This window comes from Myodes glareolus, chromosome 1 (assembly GCF_982192425.1).
Source record: "Myodes glareolus chromosome 1, mMyoGla1.1, whole genome shotgun sequence".
Taxonomy (NCBI): domain Eukaryota; kingdom Metazoa; phylum Chordata; class Mammalia; order Rodentia; family Cricetidae; genus Myodes; species Myodes glareolus.
The window spans coordinates 39,475,114-39,499,884 of record NC_142026.1 but is presented as its reverse complement, the minus strand read 5'-3'; the positions used below and the strand labels follow the sequence as shown (position 1 = coordinate 39,499,884).

Below are 24,771 nucleotides of genomic sequence, written 5' to 3'. Positions count from 1 at the left end.
AAAATGAAGTAGAATATTTTTTAATAGATTCTCAAATTCTCTATGCCCACTAACTAATAGGGAAGTCTTGTAGGATTAAACTGTGTATATTTTCACATGCCAACTCAGATTCTTCCTTTAATGTTTTCATATTAAAAGCAAAACTTATGCATCCTTTTCCCCCAGATCCAATTCTCCAGTCTTCACCCCAGCTCTGCAGAAGAACACCTGTGTCAACCTTCACTGCTCCCACCCCATTCTTCCATCTCTGGTAGACCTTCCCCTTCTAACTTCCTTCTCCCAATTGTTGTTCTCACCCAGCAACCAAGTCAAGAAGGCATCATCTGCAAACCAAAAGGTTTTGTGCTACGGACCGGCTCAGGAGAACCACTCAGTCTATGAGGAAACAGGATGAAGGACAGGAGATTTCAGGACATGGCGGAGGAAATTGACAGGCAGACACCCTCAATGTATTTTGAACATGCTGCTGCATTTTTACTTTTTTCAGTGCAGGATTATATATTTTTTACAATCAAAGAACTTGGCAAAGGCATACATCATCAAATCATAAAACAGAAAAGAACAGCATAAAACAGTTTACAAAAAGAATCTTTGAAGATGTTTTGACTTGAACACAAGGACTTCTGCTCTCTCATATTTTGTAAAATAAACTCTTTTTTCTTGCCTTCAGAAAGACTATTGCCCTTGAGCTAGACTATCTTTATCAGTTTGTACCAGGTGGCTGGTTGGTTTAAGGTAGGTGACCTTGTGTGCCTGGGTGGGAAAGAAGAAGGCTACTATCTCCCTGGGAAAGCTTTCTGCTAGGAAATTTCTAATACATAGTCTTGAATCTCTCTGAAGTTCACTCTATATCACTAACCTCAACTCTCCTCCCTTCTCAATTCTCAGGCTCAGATATTGCCAGCTTAGGTTAGGTCTTTTTCTTCCCACGAGAAAGGTTTCATAGGCCTTCTATTTACAACTGTACATATTGCTCAGGCAAATGCCTAAGGCTTCTAAGGATTTTCCTAGTAAAATTAACTCCTTTTGTTCCACATCATCAAGGAATTGTCCTAATGATGACCCTGCCAATTCCCAGAACTGGCTACTTCTTTTAAGGCTTTAATGAATAGTGGGACAGAATTCAAAAATGTCCTTAGCAGTCTTGTTTGTATCCGCAACTGCCTGGATTAGTCTGATCTGTTAGCAATATGCAAGAATCACAAAGAACACACAGACAAGGGAAAAACAGACATATGGCTCCAAGTCGAGTCAGTACAAATGGCGACTCAGTTGTCATACACCACAACTGATTGCCAAGGAACCACATGGAACACACAGCTCCGAAAAGCACAAATCTCAATCCTCTGGCAACACTTGCCTGCCCAGTCAGCATTTCTGCTACACTGGCATGACAGCCATGGATGTAGCAGTTTTGCTGCTCTTTTCAGCTCAGGAAGTAGACAGCAGGTGGATCCTTACTTCTTTCTTCTCCTCCAGGACCAATCTGCTAGACTCATTCCCAGCCCCATAACAACTTTCTGAGGTCTCCTGTTCCTCTCTGACCCCTTACCCAACAGATCCCAAAGACATTTTCCTCCAGCCTTTCTTCCCTCAATTCATCTCAGTATACCAGTCTCTATCACCAGAAGGCTCTCCTGTGAAGACACCAGGTGAGCAGGCTGGGCAAACAGGTAAGTATACTGAAGACCCTCACTCTCCCTCCTCTCCTCCAAACCCAATCCCGCAGTCTCATTCCTACCTCTGCGTCAGAACACCCATTTCAGCCTTCCTTCCCTTCTGCTACATCTATGGATCTTACAGGCTTTCTCCTCCAATCTCCCTCTCCTTACTTGTTTCTTTATTTCAGTCCCCAACTCCAGCTGACCTGTCCTGCTATCCCACTCACCTCTCTTGTCAAGAAATAAGATAGATTGTGTCTAGATCTTCTGCTCTTCTTCTGTTTCTCTAAAGCCCATTTGCCTGTATCATTCCCAGAGCTATAGAAGAAACTGTGGGGTAAACTCTCTTTACTGTCTTCCCCTGATTCCAAGGATACAAAATAAACAGATCCTGGTTGATCACCCTACTCTCAACCCCTCAGATTCCTAGCCCGTCCCCATTAATTAGGACCATCTCTCAATATTCAGAAATACATTTTACATGAAACACTAAGTGGCCATAGTTATCAGTTTCAGAGATAATTTCCCACCACAGAGGTACCACACTCTCTGAAAATCTAGAGCAGAAACGGAAACCATGAAACAAAATCCCACCCAATGAAGACAAATCCAGATCAGCAAGTAGATATAGATTCATCCCTATCTCAGATATCTATATAACAACATGAAAGCACAAACAATAATAACACGAGTATTATGTCTCCACTAGAGCATCTGAATATTCCAACATAGCTGACACATAGCTTTTCCTTAAGGTCTTAAGGAAAAAGACCTTAAAACAACCTTATGAATATAATAGGGGTCCTGAAACAAGAAATGAATACATCCTTCAATGAAACCCAGGAAAATACAAACAAACTGTTGTCTGAGGTTTTCTGTCCTGCCTGGTTTCTCTCCTCCCACCAGGTCCCACAGCTGTTTAGCCCCAAAGAAATCACACAGAGGTCTATATTAATGATAAACTGATTGGGCCATTAGCTCAGGCTTTTTATCAACTCTTACATTAGCCCATTATTCTAGTATATGTTAGCCACCTGGCTCAGTACCTTTTTTTGGCAGGAGAGGTCACATCTTGCTTCTTCAGTGTCTGAAATGAACTGGGGAGGAATGGGCTTCCTCCTTCCCAGAATTCTCCTGTTTTCATTGACCTACCTCTACTTCCTGTCCTGTTGTCCCACCTATACTTTCTACCTGGCTTCTGGCCAATCAGCATTTATTTAAAACATAATTGACTGAATGTAGACAATTGTCCCACACCAGCAAATGGTGGAAGGTAATGAATACTATGAGAAGATGTAATCTAATAAATATAGAGGAAGGAGGAGAAATCCAGCTGAATGTCCAGGCAACTAAACAAATTCATCATAAATGGAAATTATAAGATATCGCATGAAAGAAAACATATTTAGACAACATTTATCTACAAAGCCAGGTCCACAGCGAGTGGTAGTAGGAAAACTCCAATCTAAGGACATTAACTACACCATGAAAATACAGGGAATAAATTATCCTACATCAGAAATGAATAAAACTTCTCAAGACTTGGAATTAGTAGTAGAATCGATAAAAGAAACCTCAAACGGAAGGAATTCTAGAAATGAAAAATTATGGACTTCAGAAAGAAACTGCAGTGGCAACCTTTGCAAACATAATACAAGAGATGGAAGAGAGAATCTCAGGTGTTGAAGACACAATGGGAGAAGGAAAATGATAAATATAAAAAATTACTGACATAAAATTTTTAAGAAATCTGTGATAATATGAAAAGTGAAGTCTAAGAAATATGGGTATAGAGAAAGGAGAATAAATCCAGCTGAAAGGCCCAGAAAATGTTTGGAACAAAATAATAGAAGAAAAACACAGGCCAAAGAAAACAACAAATCTAAAAAAATTACTGATGCAAAATTTCCAGGATATTTGGTATACTATGAAAAGTGAAATCTAGGAAATATGGGAAGGAAGGAGAAGAAATCCAGCTGAAAAGTCGAGAAAATGTTTGCAATAAAATCATAGAAGAAAAATTTTGTAACCTAAAGAAGGAGGTGCTTACAAAATCATAGAGAATACCAACCAGATTGAACCAGAAAGAGCAAAGATAGAATATTGAAAGCTGCAAAGGAAAAGACCAAGTCATGTATGAAGGAAGACCTACTAGAATTACACCTGACTCCTCAATGAAGATTATCAAAGCCAGAAGGGCTTGGACAGATGGGCTGCATACTATGAAAGATCACAAATGCCAATCAGGGTACAAAACCCAGCAAAACCTTCAGTCACCACAGATTGAGAAAATAAAATATTAAATGAGAAATCCAAATTTAAACATCATTTATATACAAATCCAGTCCTACAGAAAATGCTAGTAGGACAACTCCAATCTAAGGAGGTTAACTACATCCATAGAAAAACAGGGAATAAATGATCAGATATCAGGAAAAACAAAAGGGAAGAATACACACACACACACACACACACACACACACACCCACACACACCACACCACTACCACTACCACCAACAATAACGACAATAAATATGAATTACCAAGCATTGGTCATTGATACGTCTCAATATCAACAGCCTCAATTCCCCAATAAAAGTAACAGACTAACAGAATGGTTGTGTGCCATGGAACGCCTCTTGTGGAGACCACAGACCGAGGGAGAACAAGGGCGAAGGCTCAGGAGAATTCAGGAATCAGCAAGGAAATGACAGACAGACATATTCAATGTGGTTAAATACGCTGCTGCAACATTACTTCAATCAGCGCAAGGTTTATATTCTTTTACAATCAAAGAACTTGGCAAAGGCATACATCATCAGATCATAAAATAGAAAAGAACAGCATAAAGCAGTTTACAAAGAGAATCTTTGAAGATGCTTTGGCATGGATACAAGGACTTTTGCTCCCTCACATTTTGTTAAGTAGCTTCTTTTCTTGTTTTTAGAGAGGCCACTGTTCTTGAGTTAGGCCATCTTTATCAGTCTGTACCAGGTGGCTGGCTAGGTTGAGCTAAATGACCTTGTGCTCAGAATATCCTGGGTGGGAGAGGGGAAGGCCACTATCTTCCTGGGAAAACATTCTGCTAGGAAATTTCAAAGACATGATCTCAAACTTTTCTGAAACTTGTCTCACACCATTGACCTCAACTCTCCTCCCTTACTGATTCTCAGGCTCAGATATTGTTATCAGTCTAGGTCTTTTTCTGCCCACAAGAAAGGCTTCATAGGTCTCCTGTTTGCAACTGCATGTATCCCCCAGGCAGATGCCTAGTGGGGACTGCTGCAACTGTTTTTCTGTAGAAGGCCTTTAAGGTTTCTCCTGATAAGAGCAATCCCTTTTGCTCCACATCATCAAGGAATTGTCCTAACTATGGCCCCCAATTCCCAGAACTGGGTACTTCCTTAAAGGCTTTAATGAATGGTGGGGCAGAGCTCAAAATGTCCTCAGCAATTTCATTCATTGGAACAGCATGGTCTGTTGGCAAAATACAAGAATCACATAGAACAAAAGAACAAGAAAGAAACAGCTTCAGTGGTGCCAGTGGCAGCGAGTTTGAGTCAGTGCAGGTAGCAACTCAGGTGGCATCATGACCATAGCTGACTGCCAAGGGACAGCCTGGGGCACAGCTCCGTGTAGTGCAGACGCCGATCCTATGGCAACAGTCCGTCCAGTCAGCATTTCTGCTACACTGGCGTGACAGCCGTGGATTTGGTAGTTGTGAAAACAGGATCCATCCTTTTGTTCCATGAAAGAAACACACCTTAACATTGAAAATAGATACTACCTCAGGGCAAAGGTTTGGAAAAAGTTATTCCAAGAAAATGGATCTAAGAAACACTCTTTGCATCCATTTTAATATCTAATAAAATATACTTCAAAACAAAATTATCAGAAGACATAGAGCTGGACACTACATATTCATCAAAGAAAACAATTAAACACAATGACATTTCAATTCTTAATATATATACTCTAAGCACAAGAGCATCCATGTTTGTAAAAGAAATACAACTACAGTTTAAAATGTATGTTGGCCATCAAATCCTGATCTCAGGAGACTTTAATATTCCACTTGAACAAAGAGAGAACATTCAAACAAAAACTTAAAGGGAAATACTGGAGCTACTAGACATTATAAAGCAAATAGAGCTAACATATTTACAGAATATGTGACAAACACACACACACACACACACACACACACAAATATTTCTTCTCTGCACTTCACTGATGTTTCTCAAACTCTGACCACATACTCAAAACACAAAGGAAGTCTCAACAGATACAAGAAAAGTAAAATAACTTCTTGTATCCTATCAGATCCAAACAGATTAATGTTGCCTATTAACAACAACAGTATCTACAGAAAGCTTAAAAGTTCATGGAAACTGAACTATTCTCTGCATAATGGAAACTGATTAAGAAATTAATTAATTAATTAATTAATCCCTAGAATTCAATGAAAATTATTACACACCATATTAAACTTATGAAATAATTTAAGTTGTTATAAGAGGCAACTTAATAGTATTAAGCACCCATATAAAAAATAAATAACTGGAGAAAGCTTATATTAGCATATTAACAGCACACCAAAAAGCACACTCAAAAAGAATAAATCAACTGCTGCCAAGAGGAGCAGTTGGCAAGAATTGATGAAACTCTGGTCTAAAACCAATACAGCAGAAACAAAAAAATACGAAGAATCAATGAGTCAAAGAGGTAACATTATGAGAAAATAAACAAATAGACAAACCCTTATCAAAACTAACAAAAGAAGAAAGAACATATCCAAAATTGTAAAAGAAGAAATATAATAATAATCTCCAAGGAAATTTATTGAATCACTAATACATATGTTTAAAATCTTGAACTCCCCCAAATCTGGAAATCAAAAGAAATGGATAATTTCCTGAATAGGTACCACTTATCAAAGTTAAATCATGAATAGATAAGCAATTTGAACAAACCTATAACCCTTAGTAGAATAGAAGTGGTCATTAAAACTTCTCAATGAAAAAATAAGAACCCAAGGATCACAAGGTTTCAGTGCAAAATTCTAATAGACTTTAAAAGAATTGTCAAACCAGCCAACAAACTACAATCCCAGAGAACTTAGACAACAATGAGGACACTAAGAAAGACTTACATAGATCTAATATACGTGGGAAGTAGAAAAAGACAAGATCTCCTGAGTAAATTGGGAGCATGGGGATTTTGGGGGTTGAAGGGGTTGGGGAGAGGCAAAAAGGGGAGCAGAGAAAAATGTAGAGCTCAATAAAAATCAATTAAAAAAGAAAAAAAGAAGTGTCAATCCCAATACTCCTCAAACTATTCCACAGAGGAGAAATAGAATTACCATTTGTCCATTTTTTATGAGGCTACATCTACCCTGACACCCAAACAACATAAAGACCCAACAAAGAAGAAAAATTACAAATTTCCCTTATGAACATAGATCCAAATATATTCAGTAAAATAATTGCAAATCAAATCTAAGAACATATTAAATAGATCACCCACAGTGGCCAAACAGGCTTCAACCCAGAGATGCACAGTTGGTTCAGTACATGAAGGTGAATAAATACAATTTGGTATATAAATATACTGAAAGAAAAACTCCATCTTATATTTTCATTAGATGCAGAAAAAGACCTTTGACAAAATTCAACACCTTCATGATACAAGTCCTGGAGAGAGTATGAATATAAGGGACATGACTAAACACACAAAGGTAAGTTATAACAAGCCTATAGCCAACATCAAATTAAATGGGGAGAAACTCAAAGCAATGCCATTGAAATCAGCAACAAGATAAGGGTGTATAGTCTCTCCATATCTATTCAATATAATACTTGAACTCTTAGCTAGATCAATAAGACAACTGAAAGGAGGTTAAAGGGATTCAATTTGGAATGGAAGAAGTCAAAATATCTTCATTTGCAGATGATAGGATAGTCTACATAAGTGACCCTAAAAATTCAACTGGGTAACTCCTAGAGCTGGTAAACACCTTCAGAAAAGTTGTAGGATGCAAACTTAACTCACAAAAATCATTGGCCCTCTTATATTAAAATGACAAAAGGACTAAGAAAGAAATTAGGAAAAAACCTCCCTTCACAATAGCCTCAAATAATATGACATATCTTGGAGTACTCAAGCCAAGAAAATGAAAGACATATATGATAAAACTTCAAGTCTTTGAAGAAAGAAATTGATGAAGATATCAAAAGATCTCCCGTGATCATGGATTGGTAGAGTTAACATAGTTAAAAAAAAAAAAAGACATGTTCACTGCACCTTATAGAAGAGGAAATGGGGAATAGCCTTGAACTAATTGGAACAAGTGAAGATTCCTTGAACAAAACACCAAGAGCATAGCCACTAGAATTAGGAATTAATAAATGGGACCCGATGAAATTTAAATCTTCCATAAAGTAAAAGACACCATCAGTGGTACAAAGCAGCAGTCTACTGGGGAAAGATTTTAATGAACCTCACACATAATAGAGGAATAATATTCTAAATCTATAAAGACCTGAAGAAAAGTAGATATAAATAAACTCCAAGCAATTGCTGCCACCTAGGGATCTGCAGTTTCCTGGGGTCTGATCAGCCAGCTGGGACCATGCTGCCACCAGCTGAGCTGATCTGGGTGGTCTGAGATGCCACCAGGACTGTGGTGGCATCCGACCTACGCTTCTGCCAAGGGTCTTGTCTCTGTCATGGTCCTATCACATCTGGGGGCTCTGGTGGGATCTATGGGCCATGCTGACATGGGGTTCACTGGCCCTAGGATGGATGGCCCTACCCCCTTGCTGGAAACTGCAGCAGGAAAGCTGGCCCTACCACCCCCAGGAGAGAGCTTGCCCCTGCAAGCCAAAAAGATGAGCTCACCCCTCAACATAGGCATGCACTTTACGTAGGAAGTGCACTACAGCTGTTCCTGTAGTTTGGGACACAGATGGTCTGTCCCCGAGGGCATGAGAGCATGAGAGTTGGGGAGTTTACCCCCCAAACCTTCCTGACAGCCCTGCTCTCCTCCCATCCTCTACTCCTAGCTACCTGTGGCAGGTAAGAGAGCAGGTACCAGGGTATGGAGAATGAGAGACTAGGCTTTCCCCACACCAGCTCCAGCACACCAGAAACTAGACCATGCACCCCACCTGGACAGTGCAATAGAGTTGACCCTGTTGTCAGGGCCACAGATGAGCCAGTCCTGAGGGTCATGAGAGCAGGAAAACTGACCCTACTACCCTTCAGCAATCTGTAGAGTAGGCCCTGTGCCTTGCTTGGAAAGTAGAGTTGTCTATGGTGAGTCAGAGAGACCTGGATGTGAAGTCCCAAGAGCAGGAGTACTGGCTCCACTCCTTGCTGTAGGCTGCACTGGATGAACTAGCCATGGGAGTGCTGGGGAGCTCGCTCAGGTAGTGACAATGACAATAAGGGAAATCTATAGAGCTGACCAACCCAGCTACCACCCAGGCCCATAATTAGAACTAAGGGTTGGCATACCCCAGCATCCACCTCATCTATGAACTGCTGGAGTCTGTGAAAGTGGGATGAACCTAGAGATCCAAAACAGCAGGATCTTCATGACACATGACCACAAGATATCCGAGATGAGCCCCAATGAGAGCCCATTATTGGTGGTGTAGCAGAAACCAGATGCCTCAAGTCAGACTAATGACAAATGAACACTTGCAAGTAAAGATGAACGGACCAAAGGGTAAACCGTGTGACTCAGCAGCTCAGCGGGCCACACTACAACTTCCACAATCATCATCATCATCATCATCATCATCTTCTTCTTCTTCTTCTTCTTCTTCTTCTTCTTCTTCTTCTTCTTCTTCTTCTTCTTCTTCTTCTTCTTCTTCTTCCTCCTCCTCCTCTTCTTCTTCCTTTCCTTCTCCTTCTACTTCTTCTCCTTCTTCTCTTCTCCTTCTCTCCTTCTTCTCCTTCTTCTCTTCTCCTTCCTCTCCTTCGTCTCCTTTTTCTTTCTTTTTGCTTTTATTTTCATTTTTGTGATTTTTTTCTCTGCCTTTTTTGGGATTTGGTTATTTCGTTTGTTTTGAATTCGGTTTTGATTTATGGGAGGTTGCAAGTTCAGAGAGTAGATGTGAGGAGATGGGTGGATAAGTGGGAATGAAATGCATGGTGTGAAATCCACAAAGAATCATAAAATAAAAAAACACAAAAATCATCCTATTGAAAAATGGAGCAGAGACATACATGGAATTCTCTAAAAAGAAAATGCAAATGGCTGAGAAACACTTAAAGAAATAGTCAACATCCTTAGCCAGCAGAGACTTCTAAAACAAAACTACTTTGAGAATCAACCTTAACACCTATCAGAATGATTAAGGTTAATAACACAAGTGACAGTTCATGCTGGCAGAGATATAGAAGAAGGGACACACTCATCCACTGCTGGTGATAGTGCAAGCTTCTACAGACACATTAAAACCAATATGGCAGTTCCTTAGAAAGTTGAAAATCAATCTCTCAAGATCCAGCTATATCCCCTTCAGCATATACCCAAAGTATGCTTCATCCTACCATAATGGAGGATACTCAGCAGTTAAAAAATGACAACACAAAATTTATAGGCAAATGGATGGCACCTGAAGAAATCATCCTTAGTGAGGTAACTCAGAACAAGAAATATAAATATGGTATGCTTTCTCATATATGTGGATATTAGCTGTTGAGTAAATGTTAACCAATCTACAATCTGTAAACCCAGAGAGGTTATATTAGTTAAGATTTCTATTGCTGTGGAGAGACACTGTCACCATGGCAACTCCTATAAAAAACACTTAATTGTGGCTGGCTTACAGGTAAGAAGTTTAGCCTGTTATCATCATGGCAGGAAATATGGTAACGTGCAGGCAAACATGGTGCTGGAGAGGTAGCTTAGAGTTCTACATCCTGATCAGCAGGCAGCAGGAAGAGAGAGAGATGCCAGCCCTGGCTTGAGTATCTGAAACTTCAAAGCCTACACCCAGGGACACACTCCCTCCAACAATGTCACACTGACTCCAACAAGGCCATATCTCCTAAAAGTGCCACTTCTTTTGAGTCTATGGGGCCACTTTCATTCAAACTACCACAGAGGTTATGTATCCAGGAAGAAGCTGTGGTGGGGTATGTGCGGATCCTCCTGAGAAGGATCAGTAGAACAAATTTTGTCCAGCAGTCAGGGTGCCAGTAGGAATGTGAATGTGAGGATCAGGTAGTAAAGAGTAGAGATTATGTTGAGTGAGGGAATGAAGAAAGAGATAGCTGTATTTGTGGGGCATTTGAGAGATGGTATCGAAAATTCATAGGGCAGTAGAAATCCCCTTAAATGTAGGAAAGCAAACCAAATCAGGATTCCTAATAATGGGGAAGGCAAACACCTAACTTGTCATCTTGTCTCAAAGAAGACTTTTAGTAACAGGAATGCATTGCATTCTACTAATCTGTTTACCACGAGGTCCTACAGAAGTCTCCAAACAACTGAGACTGTTGTTAAGAGAATGGTTTTCTTTCTACAAACTGACGAAGGGGACCCATTGCCAAGAACAACATCCACATACAACTCATTGAATGAGTTTAATGGTGCCTACATGGAGCCTTCGCTGCTGTGTTTTGTTATCTTTGGTCTGGGAAGGTACTTTGTAGGCTACCAAAAGAGAAATGCAAGCATCAAACCAGCCACTAATCCTTGGACCTATAATCAATCTTATCTGTAATATATGGTAAGGCAATGATGACACAGAAATATGGGAATAGCCAACCAACATCTGATTTGACTTAAAGCCCACTCCATGAGACAGAACTCATACCTGATACTGCATGACTAGACAGAGAATAGACAGCCTAGAGACCAAGGGTAAAAACAAGTGCTACTGGTCTTAAGATAAAAGAGTATAAATAAAATGACTCCCAACAATATTCTGCACAAACACACACACACACACACACACACACACACACACACACAGAGAGAGAGAGAGAGAGAGAGAGAGAGAGAGAGAGAGAGAGAGAAAGAGAGTTCTGTGTATTCTTGGAATACATGGATCTAAGTAGAATGTTTCCATCAAATTCCTCCTTTCAGAGCTCCAGAACCCAGAGAAAGAGGAGACAGAAAGAGTGCAAGGGCCCAAGGAGATGGATGACACCAGAAAAATGGTCCTCTGTATCAACAAAGTTCAGAAGAACTCACAGAGACTAAAGCAGGAAGCAACGGTCCTACAATTGTCTTTACCAGGTCCTCTGTATCTATATTATAGCTTTCAACTTAATATTTTTATGGGGCTTCTGAGTGTGTGGTGAAATGTGTCTCTGATTCTTGTGACTGCTTTTGGGGGCTCTTTTCCTTCTATTGGGTTGCCTTGTCCAGCATTGATGTGATGGTTTTTCTTTTATCTTATTACACTTTATTTTGCCATGTTTAGTTGCAGCCTCATAGAAGCCTTCTCTTTTCTAATATGAGACAGAAATGGGATGCATCTGGAGGGGAGATGAGGTGGGAAGAACTGAGAGGGGTAGAGGGAAGGGAAACTGTAGTCAGGATAGATTAGAGAAAAGAATATATTTACAAGATAAGGGAAAATAAGAAGCCCTACAACATCTTTTTGAGTTAAAAAGTGTATATTTTAATATATTCAATAATTTTAACACAGATTATATTATTATGCTCATAATAACACTTATGAGATTACAATAAGTATATTTTTAAATGTAACTATTTACTATTATTGTTTTAAAGGTTATCAATATGATATTCCATTGATGATGGGAAAAGATACAATTCTTACCCAATGGAGAAATCTTTTAGAAATTAAGTTTTTTCTTGTTTACTTGCATTTGCTTTCTTAACTACATTCTCAGTGTTTTGTTTTACACCACGATTATAGTTGCAAAGTGCCAAAAGACTAAAGAAGGTCAAAGATGCTTGGAAAATAATACCTGAATAAAGAAGAAATAATAATCAGGAATGTAACTATTCCTTTAACAAAACTTTTGAAAAATATCTATTTACCTAAACAAAAGATAAACTTCCTTCTTAAAGTATTACTTTCCCAATTACAAATATAGTTAATAATATAAACTTACCTCAAAATATTTATTTAAAATCTTTACAATTTTTTTATATTCATCATATAGAGTCTAAAGATTAATATTCAATAAATTTATGAAGTGTGCTAATTTGTGAACACATAAATGAATTATATTTTTGATAGTTAACCAAGTTGCTTTAGCCTTCATGTAGCTATTTAAATATTAATTTATAGAAAATAAAATACTTTTATAATAATTATGTACTAAGACATGTGCTTAACACCGAGAGGGCAGAAGTTCAAACATTAAAAGGGTAAAACTATGCCGTGGGTAGTATTGGCCTTGTTATTCAGAATCACAGATGAAAAAAAAAAACAAATGAAAAGACTTGGTGAGTTTATAGCCTGGTCAGGAAAGAACAAGACCAAATGTTTGGAAGAAGAAAATACAAGTAGGGCTCAGCAAGCACTTGCTAATGAGATTAGTGTGACTAAACAGGAGTGGGTCATTGTGAATCAGAACAATGAAAAGGGGTCTTCAGAACATTTCAGAACTCTTGGGAAAATAGTCTGCTCCTGCCAGGGGAGAATTCTTCAGTGGCTAAGCTTCATAACTCTAAATGGACTTTCTGCTTAGGGGAACTTTTCTTGCTTCCAAATAAGTACCACTAGGAAGTTGTGGCTTAGACTTAACTTCCAATACATGTTGGAAGCAAGTCTTACTAAGTGGTCCTAGTCATCCAGAGGAGAAACTGCAAATATTTTGGGATCTTGACACCTTCAAAAATTTTGAAAAAAAAAAAAAAAGCCCGAAATCTGCTGCAAGATTGGAGCCCACATAGAACAGGCCTAATAGGACAATGCCAAGTTTAGCTTTTGAAGTGGACATCTAGAGTGAACAATAGACAGCCAGAGAAGCTAGAGATATTAAGCAATATCTGTAAAAGTTGTAGATGGAATATAAAGGCAGACCTAAAAAGAAACTATGAGTCCTGTAGAATCTCCAAAATCACAGATATAAGTTGCCTGAGAGGGCACCCTTCACCACAGTGATCATGGAAGATCAGGTTTGGAGTTTTAAGAGTATTATCTGCTGTGACATTCTATTCTGTGAGGATTAGTGTGGTTGACTTTATGTTGAGGACTTTGATTCATTTGAACTTAAACTTTGTGTATGGTCATGCATATGGGTCTATTTTCATTCTTCTACATGTTGATATTCAGTTATGCCAGCAAAATTTGTTGAATATATTTTTTTTCTGTTTTATACTTTTTCTGTTTCTTTGCCAAAAATCAGATGTTTGTAGGTGTGTAGATTGATATCTGGGTCTTTGATTTGGTTCCATTGGTCCTCCTGTCTGTTTTCTTACCAATACCAGGCTGTTTTCAGTACTGTAGCTCTGTAGTAGAGTTTACAGTCAAGAATTGTGATGCTTCCAGAAGTTTCTTTATCATACAGAATTGTTTTGTCTCTCCTGGGTTTTTATTATTTTTCATATGAAGTCAAGTATTGATCTTTTGAGATCTGCAAAGAATTTTGATGGGATTTTGATAGGTATTGTCTTGAATCTGTACATTTCTTTGGGTTAGATTGCCATTTTGACTATGTTAATTCTGTCTACCCAAGAGCATGGGAGATATTTCCATTTTTTGGTGTCTTCTTCAAATTCCTTATTCAAGGATTTAAGTTCATGACATACAAATCTTCCACTTGGTTAGAGTTACTTCAAGATATTTTATGTTATTTGGGGCTATTGTGAAAGGTTATGATTCTCTGATTCCTTTCTCAGCCCATTTATCATCTGTGTACAGGAGGGCTATTGATTTTTTTCTTGTTAATCCTGTATTGTGCTACCTTATTGAAGGTGTTGTTTACAAGTTATTCAAGTTCCTTTGTATAATTTTTGGGGTCACTTATGTAAACTATCATAGTGTCATCAAACAGTGAGAGTTTGACTTCTTCTATTCTGATGAGTATCCCCTTGATCTCCTTTTGTTGTCTTATGCTCTAGCTAAAACCACAAGTACTATATTGGATATGGAGAGAGCAGACAACTTTGTCTTGTTCCTGATTACCGTGGAATCAATTTGAGTTTCTCTCCATTTACTTTGATGTTGGCTGTTGGTTTGCTGTATATTGCCTTTATTATGTTTATGTATGTTCCTTGTATCCCTGATATCTCCAAGACCTTTACCAGGAAGGGATGTTGTATTTTGTCAAATGCTTTTTCAGCACCTAATAAGATGATTGTGTGGTTTTTATTTTTCAGTTTGTTTATATGGTGGATTATTACATTGACAGATTTTCATATGTTGAAATAGCTCTGCTTCTCTGGGATGAAGTCAACTAGATCATGGTGGATTTTTCTGATACGTTCTTGGATTCAGTTTGCCAGTAATATATTGAGTATTTTTTGCATCTGCTACTTTCATTATTTCTCTGTTTTCCATCTGGCAGAACTGTCCAGAGGTAAGAGAGGGGTGTTGAAGCCTCTCACTATTATTTTGTGTGATATAATGTGTGATTTAAGCTTTATTAGTGTTTCTTTTACATATGAGGGTGCCCTTGTATTTGGGACATACATGTTCAATATTGGGATTTCTTCTTGATACATGTTTCCTGTGACTGATATGAAATACCCTTCTTTGTCTTTTTTGATTGAGTTTAGTTTGAAGTTTATTTTGTTAGGTATTAAGATAGCTACACCAGTTCATTTCTTAGGTCCATTTATTTGACTGGAAAATTTTTTTCCATCCCTTTGCTCTGAGGCAATGTCTGTATTTGAGGTTAATTTGTGTTTCTTGTATGCAGCAGAAGGATGGATTCTGTTTTCATATCAAATATGTTAGAGGTGAGTTGATTCCATTTATATTATTGGATATTAATGACCAGTGATTGCTAGTTCCTGTTATTTAAGTTTTTGTTGTTGGTATTGTTATTGTGTGTGTTTTTCGTTTTTGGGATTTGATTCTGTGAGATCATCTATTGTCTGTCCTTGGGTTGAACATTTTCTTCTAGTACTTTGTATAGGGCCAGGTTTGTGGCTAGGTATTAGTTACATCTGCTTTTGTCATAGAATATCTTATTTGTCCAGCGATGGTGTTTGAAAGTTTTGCTGGGTATAATAGCCTTGGGTGGCATCCATGGTCTCTTATTGTCTGTATAACGCTTGACTAGAACCATCATGCTTTTATTGTTTCCATTGAGAAGTCAGGTGTAATTCTAATAGGTCTGCCTTTTTACGTTACTTTGCCTTTTTCCTTTGCAGCTCTTAGTATTCTTTTTTTATTATTATTTATACTTAGTGCTTTGATTATTCTGTGGCAAGGAGACATTTTTATGACCTGGTTTATTTGGTGTTCTGTAAGCTTCTTGTATCTTCATAGGCATGCTTTTTAAGGTTGAAAAAGTCTTCTTCTATGATTTTGTTGAATATATGTTCTGTGATTTTCAGTTGGACTTCTCCTTCTTCTATCCCTATTAATTTTAGGTTCGGTCTTTTCATGGTTTCCCATATTTTCTGGATATTTTGTGTTAAGGTTTTGCTAGGTTTAATGTTTTCTTTGATCTATGACTCTCTTTTCTCTATTGTATCTTCAGTGCTTGAGATTAACTCATCTATGCCTTATATTCTTCTGTTCATGCATGCATTTTTGGTTTTGATCATTTTCTCTTATTTTCCATGTCCAGAATTCCCTAGTTTCTGTTTTTTTATTGCCTCTATTTCAGTTTTCAAGTCTTTAATTATTTCTTTAATCTGTTTGATTGTTTTTTCTTGTTTTCTCTAAGGGATTTGCTAATTTCTTCCATTTTTTTGTTTGTCTTTTTCTCCACTTCTTTGATGGAATTTTTTCTGCTGAGGTCACTGGCTCAGGTGGTCCCTGGTTCTGTCCTAGTCCTGCAGATGTCTCTGACTCTGAACTCCTCCCTTGGCTGTTAATCCCTTGTACCTGCTCCTGTGGAGGTTATAATGTTCTGTCTCTTTAACAGACATGCCATGCCCACTCCCTTCCTGCTTGCAGCCTTAGCCTCTCTCTCTTCTCTTTCTGTCCCTCTCTCTCTCGAAGCAGCTTCTAACTCTTCTCTCTCTCTCTCTCTCTCTCTCTCTCTCTCTCTCTCTCTCTCCCTTTTCTCCCCTTTTCCCTTCCCCTCCATAATCCACCTAATAAATGTCCAACTTCACTGTGCATGGGTGTGCCTATCCATCTCTCTCTCCCACTGCCATCACATGGAAACCTGCAGACCTGCAGCGTGGTCTCATGCTCGTCCCTGCTTGGGGCTGGATGCTTTCGGTACTCCACAGCAAGCTGCTGGGGACTCACAACAAACCCATTACATTGGTACCAAGACTCAAGAAGTTCTCCCGCCCCTGTCCCTCTCTGGGAGGTCGGAATCCAGAACCAGGTATTTTCTCCACAACAAGCACGTGTTCTGTAAGCCCACTTCCATTGGTGAGTTTCCCCCATTCTGCTATGGTCACTTCCCTTAGCTAAGATTGTGTTTGGACTGACCTGGGTGCAATCTATCTGTGCTAGTACTGCACACTCTGTGTGGTGCATTTGACTGGGGGCCCAGGGTCCCTCAGATTCTTCTTTCTTTTTTCCCATTTCTTTTCTTTTTTTCCTCACTGTAAAAGGCTGCTCAGAGTGGCTTCTGACCTCTCTGGCTTCTGAGTTGTGACCAGATCCCATCAGGCCTTACCTTCCCATTCATGGTCTGGGTGGATGCCCCTCAATGAGTCTTGCAAGCTGATTCACACCCCGCCCACAGTCGAGAGACATCTCACTGTGCACATTGTGGTCTTTCGCAGGTTTTCACAATTTCAGCTATGGATAGCAGCCAATCCTGTCTGTCCCCCGGCTTATTTCAATTCTAACCATGGCATGGTTTAGCTTTTTCAGTTCCAGCCTTTTGCTCCCCTCTGCAGCTTGTGGCCTGGCAACTCAGCCACAGTACAGATCACACCTCTATGTCTCTTTTATTTAGATTAAAATCCCTGCAGCTCAAAAATTGTGGCTTTTCCATACAACATGTGATTGCTGCCATTTTGACCAGGGTCAGGTGACTTCATTGCCATCTTGGCTAAGAGCCAGGTCAGGTGACCAAGTTCCGCCATCTTTACTGAGGTATTATTCCCTGCCTGGTTCCCTAGTGTTAACTCTTGTTACATGGATAACTTTGTGGCCATCTTGGCTGACAACCGGTCGGGTGACCAAGTCCTATTTTTACTGAAGTATACCTTGCCTTGTCCCCCTGGTTTATTACCTTTTTTTTCCACTAAGTTCCTCTTGTTGACTCTGTTACATGTGTGCTTTCTGAAGTGGCATGCCTTTGGTAGGGCCCACCAAGAACATCCACTTTCCCCAATCCCTGTCCACTCTATGAGTGAGTGCTCATGCATGTAACTTTAAATGCAATTATGTTTACTATTAAATGTTACAGTTGTTCATTACATCTCATTTCATACTACAAAAACAATAAGTCTCATGTTTTAAACTGATATATACTTTTAAGTCTCTTACAAAAATACCTTATATTTAATCCAACCCTCATTTAAAATATATTAAGCTGTTTATCTACTATTTTCAGTTCTGCCATTAACCTTCTATTGCTAGCAGTTTTTCTTCTTTCTGTCTTTTTATTAGTATAAATCTTACATGTTTAACATATATATATATATATATGTTAAAAAATAAAAAGAATTAAAAGTGGGGGGATTGTAAATTCCTCCTTCAATGGTTCAGTTTGATGCTGAGGTCAGCAAGCACTTAGCAGGTCAGTCCCTTCGAAAGGTATGCTCTAAGAAGCCATGAAGCCATGAAGTTGTGAAAATGAATCCTGGTTTACCATTGAGATTACAAGATTTTGAAGATGCCAGAGCAGTGAAATATCTACCAGAGAGCACAGGAAACAATGTGGAATAACATATACATTGTGTTCAACAAATATGGAGAGGTAGAGCCATCTAAAACTCTTGATACTTGGCATGGAGTTACAGGGCTAGATAGTTTCATTTCTGGGTTTTGGTCTTGCTTTGGTGTGTTATTTTCTAACACTTTTCTCATCCCTCCCTTTGTGAAAGTAATGTATACAATGTGTGTTGTAGGCTGAAGTATGTACCTGTTCTTTTGACTTTATGTAGGGGTACAGCTAAAGGATTGTCTTGAATCTCAAGAGACTTTGGTCACTGAAACAGTGTTAAGACTGTTGAAGTGAATGAGGATTTTTAAAGGTAAACTAAATGCATTATATATGATGATGCAGCCATGAGCTTATTTATGAGAACCAGGAGTAGAATGTAGTAGTTTGAATGATAATATCCCCATAGGCTCAAGGATTTGAACACTTGGTTTCTGGTGATTAGCACTATTTTGGGACGTGGAGCAGCCTCGATGGAAGAAACACTTCACTGGGGACAGGGAAGGGCTTGAGAGCTCGTGTCTTTGTCCTGTATCCTGATCACTGATCACTGTCTCCACTTTCTGTTTATTAAACAGACATCGACTGTGGGAACAAGGCAATGACATGTCAACATGTATTTGAAAGAAAAATACTAAGTAATTTTATGAGATTTTTCAGTGTCTGAAAAATAACATGTGTCTTGTATTACCATTACAAAGGAGAAATTGTGAAGTTTAATCTTCAGAAGATTGTGATAATATTATTTACAACTATGATAATTTTTATTCAAAGTTACATAATATTTAATACTATAAAAATGAAAAATTCATAAAGGAGATCAATTGGGCTGTATCAATGTATTGCTAAAATTAGTTAATAAATTTAAATCATACTAATTATAACTCTTTATTACATAATAACACAGAAATCAAGAGCATTTAGAACAAATCTAAGTATCTACATAATTCTGTAGTACAAGTTTATAAAATATTTTGTACACAATTGTATAAGATTTAATTAGCAAAGTATTTACACATGGTTAATTATTACCTTATTATAAACAATTATAAATTCTAAAAACAATTTTATCTGTATGCATCACTTACATATTCCCATCAACATGTGGACCACTTTTGAGCCATTGTAGATCCAACAGTGTCCTCTGAGTCCACAGTTATTAATGCTCCAGTAAATGCAAGTTTCTTCTAATGCTTTTTTAAAAATCACTGGTACAACGATAGATCCTATGAAGTAGTCAATGATTGTAAGTTCTCCATAGAAACACTTTGATCGCTATTAGAATAATTTCTTCTTAAAATGCACACACATACACTCCTCTAAACACATTATTTAAAATTCATAATGATATTTATAGATTGACCTATTAACGCTGGTAATCAATATCCTGAATCCTGAATGTGAAATGTATATAAATGTTAGCAGTGTGAAGTGATTTTAGAATTGTGTCTATGCTATTGTTTACAGGGCATCTTAAAAGTAGTTGCTGAATTTGCATGGGAGATTTAGGAGGACATATTTAGTTTAAAGGAAGTAAACTAGATGATTTTGTTATTTCTAGTATCTGTAAAGATACACAACTATGAAATTTTTTAATGACTGAAATTGACTTAATGTTTTCTGACTGTATTCTCTTTTTTTTCTACAGTACTCTTTCCATACTCGCAGGAGATTCCAAGATTCTCCAGTGGATGTATGAAACTACATATGGCACCAAACTGCACACACTCACACAAACATGCACACATACACACTACTTTCGGGCACAATGTGCTACTGTCACTTAAAATGAAATACATTGCCTACTCATGTGTTTTATTTTCATTTAGCTTACAAACTTGTGAGATATCATAAATCTTCTATAATTCTTAGCTTTGGATTCATCCCCTATTTTTCTCTCATCCATCTCATCCCAATTCTCTTAATTATTAGCTCCCAGTATTTCTCTTCTGCCTTTTACATCACATGAATCACATTATTCCCTTTTATTATACTTTTCCTCAGATACAAGATCATTGCTGCTTCATTTTGTGTAACGCTTCCTCTTGCTCATCTTCCTGCTACTCCATCACTTCACTTCCTGTCTGAACCCTTCTGTTTCCTACTTTCATCTCACCTATATTCTGCTATCTCTTCTTCCCAAATGCATCCCATCAAGCAATGAATCATTTCAAGTCCACGTGTACTTTATGTTAACATGGAAATGAATGGAAGCTGTAGTCACATGAGATGGAACATTCTGAGTTGTGTCTTCTGACCTGGATGGCATCACTCTGTATAATTTCTTTCAGTTATATTAATTTGCCTGAAAGTTTCTCAATGTCACTTTTTCTTTTCAGGTGAGTAATATGTATGTATGTATGTATGTATGTATGTATGTATGCATTCTCATTGCCCATTCACTAGCTGATGACCATCTAAGTTGACTCTATTCCTAGCTGTAATGGCTATAAAATCAGTGAACATGAATGTGCAAATACTTTGTAATAGCCTATAAACTCCTTTGGTTATATGCCCAGGAGTGGTATATCTGGGTCAGTGGTAAGATCTAGTTCAGAGTTTGAACCGAAGTATGCCACATTAGTAAATGATCCTGCTTCCTGTAGATATGTATCATTAAATGAAAATCTCATTGCCAAACATGGTTTTCCTCTCCTTTGGGTATTGACCAGGGAGGACAGAGAAGTACCTGAATCAATACAGTCTAATGCCAGTGATCATAATCCCAACATAACCCGATAATAGTAAGACCCTATTACTGAAGACACTGCACTCTTTGGTTATGAGACACAGAGAAAACAGCCCTAAGCTCCCGGCTTGCTTGTATTCACAGTGCTATAAGGCACTATGCAGCCTGATGGAGGAGAAAAAGCAGTTCTTACCTAGCTAGCACCAGACCCTGCCATAGTACCAACCTACTGGTCTGGTAGTACCTTTGGTGCAAAAGTTGCAAGACTTTATATAGAGACAACCAACTACTCTCTTGATTGATTCTGAGGTCTCTTTGATGGAGGAAAATCATGACTTGTGCTGTAAACATTGACTAGGGAAAATTATTTAAAGAACTCTTTTGGCTTGGGGACTTCACAGGCACATAAGAAGTATGAAATTACTGTGAGCATGTGGATTCTTTGTATGATCTCTTGGAGTTACTTGTCTGGTTTGGATCCAATTGCATGGCTCCAGGTGATGCAATATGATTGATGCATTTCTTTGTTTAACAGGATAGCTTTTATTTCACTTAATTTCTCTCTATATTTAACTATATTTTTTAAAAGGAATCTCCCAAATTACTCAGGAGATCTTGTCTTTTTCTACTTCCCATGTAGATCCCATGTAGATCCATGTATGTCTCTATTAAGGTCCTCATTATTGTCTAGGTTCTCTGGGATTGTGAATTGTAGTCTGGTTTTCTTTGTTTTATGTCTACTAGCCACTTATCAGTGAGTACATATGATATTTATCTTTCTGGGTCTCAGTTACCTCACTCATTATAATGTTTTCTGGATCCATTCATTTGCCTGCAAATCTCAACATGTATTATTTTTTCTGCTGTATAGTATTCCCTTGTGTAAATGTGTCACATTTTCCTTATACATTCTTCAGTCGAGTGGGGGACGGAAGGAACAGGAGCAAAGAAAAATATATAGTTCAATAAAATCCACTAAAAAATTTTAAAAATAGGGAGGAGATAGTATGTTACAATGAGTGTACATGTATATGCAGTAAACTATGCACCAGGCAGAAAACCCATGACTAAAATATAGAACTAGAAGTATTGGGAGAGCCATAAAAAAGCAATCTCCTATTTTACATTATTGTTTACCTCTAGGATTAAATACATATATAGGCACATTTATATATTAAAAAAGGATGATTTGGTACATCAAAATACATACCCATTAGTCTCCAAGTTGTAAATGTCACACCCATGCTCAGTGAATTATAACTGATAGGTGTACTTCTGAAAGCAAATAGCAATGATATTACTTACTACATAAAACTAGGTTTATGCTTTAAAATATATTTATATATATTATATGATTTATATAATTATATTACAGATTTATATATATATATATATTTATACTACAGATCATCAGCTAACAGAAGTTCAATTTGGCTTATAGATATAGTGTAAATCTTTTGATTTTCCCATTCATTCTTTGCCAGCTCTTTATTCTTCCAAAGAGAAGGAACTTCGTGTATTAAATTCCCCGTAAGCCTCCTTTTTTTTTGAAATGACATAGTTCTCTGCCTCTCAATTCATCTTTCCTCATGCTGTCAGGAATAGGATTGTTTAGAATCCATTTCAGCTTTGTGAAGTCCACTCCATATTTCTCCAGTTTGTTGACTGTTTTGGATTCTGTACTCCACAAATTATATCAGCAATGTTACCTTGGAAGGAGAAGAAAGGTGAAGTCAAGTCTCTGTCTTCAGGCTTCCTCCCCATAGTTACTCAGGGAGACTGAGTGCCACAGGAAGGTGTCCTCCTTACAGGTGTTTCTTCTCACTCTTAGTCCCTTGAGTAGGAGGTGGCTACACACCATACTCTGCAATGGTGTTCCTTACATCCAACTGGCAACTTTATTCAGCTTTATTTACATAGTCCTAGTTTCTGAGTGTTTTATTTTCTGTGTTACCCTTATTATAGTCATTATATTTGATATACAGCCATATGTTTAAATAGATGACAACTAACTTCACAACGTTTTAAATAAGTGGTGTCCACCCACAAGGATTCAAACAACTCTAATTCGTTCAGCAAGTCACACATGGAGAGAAGTCACTAACGAAGAAGCTTATTGGGAACAAGAAAAGAACATATTACATGGTAAAAACAACTAAATCCCATATTTTAGTATGAAAGTGTTGAAAAATAAGGAAGAAGATATATGTATTTCTCACTGATTAAATATTTATTGAAGAAGAAAATTGACACATAGGTATATTATTCAGTTAGCATTTTGTCAAGAAACTTACTGCTTTATTTCCTTGTACTAAAACAGAAAACACTTTGCATAATGTCTCTTTTATAAAATTCAGCTTTACTATTTATGATAAATAGTTTCATAATCTGTATATAGAGCTTTCTGAAAATTTTCCTTTTTTTCCTCACTTATTTTTACATTCTGATCACAGTTTCCTCTCCCTCTTCTGCCATTCCCTTCCCCTGCCTCCCATCTACACCTCCCAACCACTTCTCTGTCTCTGTTCAAAAAGGGGCAAGCCTCCCATGAGAGTCAACAAAATCAGGCACTCCAGATTGAGGCAGGACCAAGATCCTCCCCTGTATAAAGGCTGGGAGAGGTAACCATGCATGGGTCACAAGATTCCCAAAAGCCTGTTCAAGCTTCAGGGATGGGTCCTGATCCTACTACAGGGAGCCCCACAAACAAACCAAGCTACAGAACTGTCACACACATGCAAAGGGCCTAGGTGAGTCCCATAGAGCCTCTTTAGTTTTCAGTCCAGAGTCCATGGATATCCACTAGCCAAGGTCTGCTCTCTCTGTGGATTCTTCAGTCAAGATATTGACCTCCCCTAACTCCTACAATCCCTCTTCCTTCACTTCAACAGAAATCCCAGAAGTCAGGCCAGTGCTTGGCTATGGATCTCTGCATCATCTGTTTCTACCTATTATTTGATGAAGGCTCTCTGATGACAGTTAGGGTAGATCTGATTACAGGTAATAGCATGTTGTAGAATAATACTTTTGTACAATGGAAATATATATTACTCTCATTTGTTTAATAAAGAAGCTGACTGTCCAATAGTTGAATAGAAGAGAAATAGGTGGGAGAGTCAAACTGAGAATGATAGGAAGAAGAAGGGCAGAATCAGGGCCATCAGCCAGACTCAGGGAGCAGGAAATGAACGTTTCATGCTATATACCTGTACAAAACACATGAGAGTGTGTAAATAAGGAAGATGAGTTAATTTAAAATGTAAGAACGAGTTAGTAATAAGCATGAGCTATTGCCCAAACATTTATAATTAATGTTTATACTCAGAATGGTTATTTGGTCCTGGGCAGTGGGGACAAAAAAGGTCCCTCTCGCCAGGTGATGGTGGCACACATCTTTAATCCCAACATTCAGGAGGAAGGCAGACAGAGTTTGAGGCCAGCCTAGTCTA

General features: G+C 38.0%; 1 protein-coding gene across 1 annotated transcript in view; it reads right to left on the bottom strand.

Annotated features, from left to right (window-relative positions):
* Positions 1 to 12,321: 12,321 nt before the first annotated feature.
* LOC148123309 (solute carrier organic anion transporter family member 6C1-like) overlaps positions 12,322 to 24,771 on the bottom strand; it is an 81,037-nt gene continuing 68,587 nt past the window's right edge. Inside the window, exons 11-13 of the mRNA XM_087908165.1 lie at positions 22,533 to 22,597; positions 19,722 to 19,859; positions 12,322 to 12,621 (exon numbers count right to left, since the gene is read on the bottom strand). Coding sequence (XP_087764291.1) covers positions 12,494 to 12,621; positions 19,722 to 19,859; positions 22,533 to 22,597 — 331 coding nt within the window. The 3' untranslated portion in view covers positions 12,322 to 12,493. The remainder of the gene's footprint in view (positions 12,622 to 19,721; positions 19,860 to 22,532; positions 22,598 to 24,771) is intronic.